This window comes from Platalea leucorodia (genome assembly GCF_965183815.1).
Source record: "Platalea leucorodia genome assembly, chromosome: 8".
Lineage (NCBI taxonomy): Eukaryota > Metazoa > Chordata > Aves > Pelecaniformes > Threskiornithidae > Platalea > Platalea leucorodia.
Window position 1 is genome coordinate 42,391,232 of NC_138830.1, and position 7,736 is coordinate 42,398,967.

The window sequence follows — 7,736 nt, forward strand, 5'->3', positions numbered from 1 at the left end:
AACTAAGACATACCAGAACCTTCTTCAGGAAGACCAATGCTACAGAAATGTACAAAACCTTTTTCGTCTGACATATAAAAAGTAATTAGCTGCTCTTTTTTTCATTATTTTAGATACATGCTAGCACAGATTGTAAGTAATAACACCTTCCTTTTTCTGTGTAGATATTCCTAATGATTTTAAATTCACATTATTAGATGTACAACTGAGCTACACAGGCTGTTCAGTATACAGATATTACTTTAAGCCAGGCAGACCGTAAGACTTCAGTAACGTATTAATGACATTTTTATGATCAGACAATGAGACAAACATTTGCAAGACGGAACTAAGTATGGAGTGTTTACATGACAGCTACTTGTCCTAAAATGTCTGTGCAAGAGACAATCAACAATAATAGAAGGGTTTACCTTTTGTACTCTTGTTCCATGGCAATTCTACCATCAGTTCCAAGTAATTTCTGGTCAAAGCATATTCTGGCATTGACTGAGGCATCTTCTTTAATCTGGAAATACATGCACAGAATTCATAATGCTAACCAGGAATTAATTGTGAAGTAAGACTCTCCTGCACCACAAGATAGATGTTTAGCAAACTTGAGGTCATCAGCATACCCTCTTACTTTCTGAAAACCATAATACTAAAAAAGCAAGTCACTATTCCATCAATTAGGAGATTGCATACACCATGCATACACCACTGTATATGCATCCTCACTGAAGATGAGGTTGTTAACCATCATATCACCATGGATAGCGCAGTTATCCCCTCACCAGAGAAAAACAGAGGGGAAAAAAGACTCAAAACTGGGTCAGTTTATTCATTAATTATTAACAACTGCGGTGTTAGGGTTTTTTTTTCCCCCTGAGATCTTCACTTCCTAACATAGAGGCTTAGAGCTTACATTTTAATGCTGTATTAATGTATAAACCATATCTAGAAAACTTCATATCTCTCTGTCATCACCTCTGATGTTCCAAAAAGATGAAATGATGAAATTTACAAGCAAAAAACAGCACTCTACTAAATTTTTAAAAATCATTTCCAAAACAACCAACACAAACATATCATCAAATAAGAAAAGGGTAATGCAAGATTTGTTTTAAAAAATAAAATAAGAGAAGAAACTATCATTTGAAAGTCTCCTACCTCTTTATTTCCTTAAGACAAACTTTAAGAGCTTGTTCTGACATACTGGATGTTCTAATCTTTTTTTCCAGCATGACAACATCATCATGATCATCTTCTTCCTCCTCATCTTCTGTAATGCTTGGAATGTGATTGATTCTTCTATTAGGACGAATAGCTACAACCTGTGAAATAAAAAAAAAGAGCCAGAGAATAGCATCAGCTTTTGGTTTTTAAATAAGGTGTGTACTTTGGCTTTGAATGGAAACCATGAGAAAAATATGCAAGGTGCTGGGAGAGCCTCCTTCATAGAAAAATTCAGAAGATTTTCATCCAATAAATAGCTTCACAGTGTTACTGGTTCTACTTTAAAAAGTTACAGTTCTTATTTTACTGTACTTATTTCCTAAGTGCATTTATCATCTACCCTTAACTAGCAGACAACAGAAGACAAGAACAAAACTGAAGAGAGTTATTTGTGATTTTTTGGTCATTGCAGCCAGGGCATATTAAGCAGAATAAGCCTAATGTTTACAAAACAGGTAAGACTTCTCTTTACCTTTTTTCGTTTCTCAATTACTTCCTGTTTACTAATTGCGTAAGTATAGTTAGACGCAGCAGAAGTCTGAGCTGCCCTACTTTAGCAAACTATGTTCCACAACACACAAGGTGTATTTCAAAAGCCATCATTCACCTGCCATGCCACTGGTAAAAAGTACACCTTTCACTGCACAGGCCAAAACTCAGCGTGTGCATACCATGCAAGTAAACTGGGCATCAAATGACTCTTTAAAGGAACCTGAGAATTTATTCAATGTCAGAAAGTGCTCACACATATTAAAAAAAAAAAAAAAAAAAAAAAAAGCTTAGGCAGTTTTAAAAGAACATTTTCTTTTTTAGGTATCTGAACAGCCGAAGTTGCCAGCTGGGTGTTCTCTGCAGCTCCAGACTCACCATGAAATATTACGGCTATGGATTAAAACTTTGCACAGGTGAAAATCCAGCATGTTCATTAGCCTGTTTAAAAGTGCACCTTTATACTTATTTAGGATGCTTAAGCATCCCACATTTCAAAATCCTTACCCTTTTATCATCATCTTGTTTGGGCTTTCTTGTTTTCTGAAGCAGCTTCAGGCCTTCAATCTGTCTAACAAGCAATGGTATAGTCATCTTGAACCGTTCTTCCAGCCTAACAGCATCTAAAATCTAAGAGCAAGGAGTTAAGTAGCCAGCAAGTTCATGCTGATGGATCATCAGTTTGAGGGAGGGGAACACAGAGGGTACTGTTACTGTCTTTTGACCAGATTTATAGACTAGATGGTTTAGGAAAAAAGGTAGCAAGAAAAGCAATGAGAATACAGAACACAAAACCTAGCCTCAAGGGTCTGGATGCCAAAACTACAAAGCACTCCAAACAGAAAAAAAGTCTTTTATCCTGTCTGTTTTTAAAGCATCTTACTATTTCAGTCACATTTTCTGTGGCAAACACCTATCAGCATTCTATTGTTCAATTACTGAGCCTCAGAAAAGAGCTAGCTCTCTAAGAAAGTTACAGCATGATCTCCTTGGTTAACCTAGAAAAAAAATCACCTTATGCCTTAAGGTTTTTTTTGGTTTGAGGTTTTTTGTTTCTTTTGTTTTTCTTTTTCAAACTTTATACACTATTTCATTTTCATGTTTATATGTGGAAATAGGTAGAATTTGGCTCTTCTGTATTTCCACAGCTTCCACTAGCTGCTCTCTTCTTTATCACTTCTCATAAAAGAAAGAACATGATCAATTTAATGACTAATGTACCTTCCTCCAGCAGGATATTCAGCTGCAGTACACACCTTCACTTCAAATTACTGCATTAATTTCTATTTGTTGTTTGAAAGAACAGCTTAGAAAGAACCTAACTTACGCTTTCAATTCAGGGTTCAATGTGTGGGACTGGTAGTGAGAAAAGAAAAGAAATAACAAAACTTCTGAACGCAGCAAGCAAATATAGAAATCAGACTAGTAGGCATCAAGCCATAGCATCATTTCTGCATAACTTATTTTGACATACGATGCAAATTTAACCAGTGTCTCAGTGTTTAAAAAACCCCACACTTCAAGACGTTTTTAAAAAGATAAAAAAAAAAAGATTCTGAAGCTGTTGGTATTAAGAGCTGTATAATGATCTGTCAACTGCGACAAGTAAGCAAGATTTCAACACAATTCGAAGAAAGATTTATAGTCTTTACCACAGGAAGGGGAAGTCCACATTGTATTTCTTATTGTTTAATAAAATGAACGGTTTCCAATGCTACCTAGATTCATTTACCTATTAGGTGAGTTCTGACATATACATACATAAACACTTCAAACAGCAACATTAAAACTTTTTACAAGTATTCATGCTCAGTTGTAAACACAAATACCTTCTAGCACAATATTATTACTGTACAGTCTCAAGTGTAAGCAATTTCAAAATTATCTAAAAGTGATTAACCGTAAAAAAAATAGCAAATACCTAACTCCCCTTAAAAAAGTTTAGGAACATAATACCTGAAGCTTCTCTTGGTTGGATGTACGGATGATAGAAGTCAGTATATCTGGCAAAGCTTCTCTAGGCAGATTGTCCAAAAGACGTCTCAGCTTTGCGACTGCAGGAACGGACATATCCAGCATCTCAACCAACTGTAAGGAACACACAATGAACAATATTCATGCTTGCTATGTTTCTTTTTAAGTTATTTAAGTGAGCACCTGACTTAAAAAGGAATGCATCTTTCAGTATTAAATGTACCTAGGTACTTGCCAAAAAACTACTTAAATAAATAAAAAAAAGTTCATAGAAGAGGCACTAACTCAGCATGGGGCAATCAAGACCGGGCTTTCTGCTTGTTCGAGAAGTTCAAAAACACCATTGTTGTTTGCAGCACTTTTTTCAATACCTACGTATCTTATTCCCCCCACACACCCTGATGAAAAACTTTCCCAGTTATGTTAACACTACAATGACTCTTCTTCTATACATCCTTTAAACTCAAATTCCTTATACCTGGGGACATCTGTTTATAATCAAGGCTTTAGAAGGATTTTTTTTTCCCTTTAGTAGTTTTAAAAAATAACCCTCACAAAAAAAATCCATCCATTATGTATATCATGAATTCTGGAAAAAAAATATTCAAAAGTGTTCCTTTTACTAGAGTGTATTGATAGCATTGCTATATATGAAATAATAGCAACTTATCATAGCACTAACATACACAGACTCATCCTGCAGTGAGCTGTATAGACACCCTGGAACTCCACAGAGAAACCTTAAGCTATAATAAAAATATTCATTTTGTAGCAGAGGTACTGAAACTCTACTAGTCACTGAAAAATATAAGAACTAGAGAGAGAGAAAGGCACATAGAAAACAAACAGAAAAAATCCAAATATACATATATTGATATATCATACATAGGATTAAAACAATTTACCTGCACTGCATACTTGTAGAACTGTTCTGACAACTCTCCAAGCTCCTCCTCAGATTTATGCTCATTAGTAAACTGCTCAAGTCGATCTAACTGTTCAACTTCAGCAACAGGATACGGCTTCTCTTTCAGCAACTGCAGGATCTGGAATCGGCAGAGGCCTGTAACCAGCAACGTATAATGTGGCTTGGGCCAGTTGCTACCAACAACCTGAACTGCCAAGGCAGCAGTGCCGATCCTAAAAACAGATCAAATCTTTGTATTACTTGTCACCTTCCACAGAACATATTGTGTACCTCTTATCAAGAAGCAATCAAGCTATAGGTTGCAAGAACCTCCTGGGTCATAGTACTTTATCGTGAAAGACAACCAAATTACACAATTTCCTTTGTAACACAGATTACAAAACTAAACCCTAAAACCTGAAAATGAACGAGCTAACTGAAAAACTAACTAGGATAATACAATACAGTCACCCAATTTAGAAACACATGTAATTTTTTCATAAATAATTTAATGGATCTTGCTGCAGACAGGAATGCTGACATTTCTGCTTAAACTATACGCATTGGAAAATTGAGTGTTTGCAATTTACAGTTCTTCAGTGGAATTGCTGGCCTCGTTCTGAACAATCGTTTTAGATCACAGGTACCTGTTTAAGGAGGTTTAAAACAGAAGTTATTTTCTTGCAAAACCGTACTAAGTCCACTGATGTGATAGAGTTTTGCGGGTAAGGTTACAGCATGTTAGTTTTACCCATGCTTTATCCCACAGAAATACAATTCGTTTTAATTTTATGTGAACTAGGTCACTGCTCATGCTACTTATTAGGTGAAAAAGGTTATCGTTCACAGCTGCGGCAGCCTTAATGCTCCTGGCCTACGTTCTTTGATCGTATTTTCCTCTTCCACCGTGGTCTCTTTTGCACACTTTTCTCCCAGGTGCCAGTCAGACAGCCCCCGACCCCGCGCACCCCGCAACGGACGCTCGTCCGGGGCGGCCAGAAAAGTTTCTCCGAAGGGAGAAGCGTCTCGCACACGCCGGCGGAGCAGGAAAGCCTCGCCCCCGCGGCCAGGCCCACGCCGGCGGAGCAGGAAAGCCTCGCCCCCGCGGCCAGGCCCAGGCCGGCGAGCCCGGCGCCCCCGCGGAGGTGACAACATGGCGAGCCCGCCGCGGGGCAGCACCGTCCCGGCCGAGGAGGCGGGGTCGGGGTCAGCGCGCCGCGGCACGGCGGCAGCTCGGCCAAGCGCGGCGCCCCGGGCCGGGCCGGGCCGGGCCGGGCCGGGCGGCACCTGTGGAGGGAGGGCAGGTCGTCGCAGTCGGAGGTGGGGTCGCTGGTGTTGGGGATGACGCCGATGATGGTGCTCCTCAGCGAGGTGCCCTTCAGGAGCCGGCTGCGCACCAGCTGCATGTTGCGCGGCGAGTCCACGCTCGTCCGCATGGTCGAGCCGGGCAGCAGGACGCCCTCATGGGTGAGCAGCAGCGGGAGCCGGCTGGGGATCTGGATGGCGCTGCCCGCCGCCATGGCCGCCCGCTCCGCCCCCCGCCCGCACACCGGCGCCACCGGGCAGCCCCGGCGCGCGGCTCCGCCCCGCTACGGGCGCGCGGAAGGGACAGCCCGCGCTGCGGCCCGCCTCCGCCCCGCCCGCCGCCCGGCCGCCCCGGGCCCTCCGGCCTCACCGGCCCTTGCGCAGTAACGACACTGCTGGCTTACTTGTCATCCTTCGCTCTCCGTTTTTTTGTGGTTTGTTGTTTTCTGTTGTTGTTGTTGGGGTTTTTTTTCCCCCTCTTTTAAAAGAGACAGGCGGGAGCGGGTCACGGCCCGAGGAGCGCGCTGGGCCGCGGTCCCCCCGCACGCCGCTGTGGCTGCCCCAGCCAGCAGGTGTCAGGCTGGCACCGACAGGTTCTGCAGGCTTTAATTGATCTGTAAAGAAGACTTGCTATGGACTCTGACCTAGGAGAGGGAGCGTGCAACAAATTAATCAGTTGTTAAATGGGATGGTTACTGAGTGAAATCCATTTTTTGGGTGTTTTTACAAAAATCTGCTCGTCTGCAGCCGTGCTCGTGGCCAAAGGGCTCAGGACCCTGTTTCTTCAAGCCCAGGTTAGCGCAGGTGCTCTTCCGAGCGCTCCGGAGGGAAGGCGGCGCGCACCACCTCCCTTCCGCAGGGCGCGGGCCCGAAGGCTGAGCCTCCCCGGGGCTGGGAGCCGGGCAGGGCGGAGCCCCCGCTGGCGCTCCCCAGCCCCTGCCCCAGCCCGGCCGGCTACCTGTGAGGGCAGGCCCTGGGACCTCGCCAGTGCTGCGGGAGTTGTACTGCAGTACGGTTATTTTCTGCAGAGCTGGAGGCATCAGCCAAGGGCAGAGCTCACTGTCAGCAGTGACGCTCCTTTGCCCAGTCCTGCACAAGCCTGCTCAGGTGAAAGGGCCCTACGGAGAGTTCAGATAAACAAGCAAGTTTTAGAAACTTTCCTTCCCCCCCCGTGAAAACAGGTGCAAATCAAAATTGCATAATGTAACAAACTACATTAGCTAATCCCTTGTTAATCACTGACTTGCATAATACAGTTTGAACAAAGGTAATCCTGTACAGAGGGGAAATCTCAGTCGCAACAAACTGACAATTTGAAATGCACAAGTATAGCTGCAGTAAAAAACTTGCTTCATCATGCAGTTTATTAATATCTTAATCTATTGGCCTACAGGAAAATGTCAAGGATATATGGAAATACTAACAATATCTTTAAATGCAAGAAGTTATTACAGCTGAGAAAAATATCTTCTAAAGCAGACACCTCAGGTACCTTAGAAAGAAGCTGGAATTTAATATACTATTCAACATGACATTTAGAAAACATTAATACAAAAGGGCACATAACACAGGAATATGGAAAGTGTTTTGTGAACTTCCTGATGTTAAATATAATTACTCTGTAAACATATGTTCAACACTCACAAATGTTTAGGCATCTCTAACTATATTAGTTTGCAATGTGAACACAAACCAAACCTAAAGGTTAAACATTTGCTCGGCACATTTAGTGATGAATTTTCTCAGTCTGAGTCTTTCCATCAAAAAAAATCTACCAATCTCATAATGTTTATTCTACAGGCTACCGTTTTTTTCTCTTCTTCAGAGATGACTAGTCCCTGTGGTC

The 7,736-nt window shown here is 42.1% G+C and overlaps 1 protein-coding gene across 2 annotated transcripts in view; it reads right to left on the bottom strand.

Moving 5' to 3' along the window:
- The window catches only part of LONP2 (lon peptidase 2, peroxisomal), a 45,472-nt gene extending 39,328 nt beyond the window's left edge, over positions 1–6,144 (bottom strand). Inside the window, exons 1-6 of one of the 2 annotated variants that reach the window (XM_082320445.1) lie at positions 5,873–6,144; positions 4,584–4,818; positions 3,661–3,792; positions 2,212–2,334; positions 1,150–1,313; positions 411–505 (exon numbers count right to left, since the gene is read on the bottom strand). In XM_082320445.1, the coding sequence (XP_082176571.1) occupies positions 411–505; positions 1,150–1,313; positions 2,212–2,334; positions 3,661–3,792; positions 4,584–4,818; positions 5,873–6,105 (982 nt within the window). In that variant the 5' untranslated portion in view covers positions 6,106–6,144. The remainder of the gene's footprint in view (positions 1–410; positions 506–1,149; positions 1,314–2,211; positions 2,335–3,660; positions 3,793–4,583; positions 4,819–5,872) is intronic. The other variant, XM_082320446.1, reaches the window with a different exon arrangement.
- Between the last annotated feature and the right edge of the window lie 1,592 nt (positions 6,145–7,736).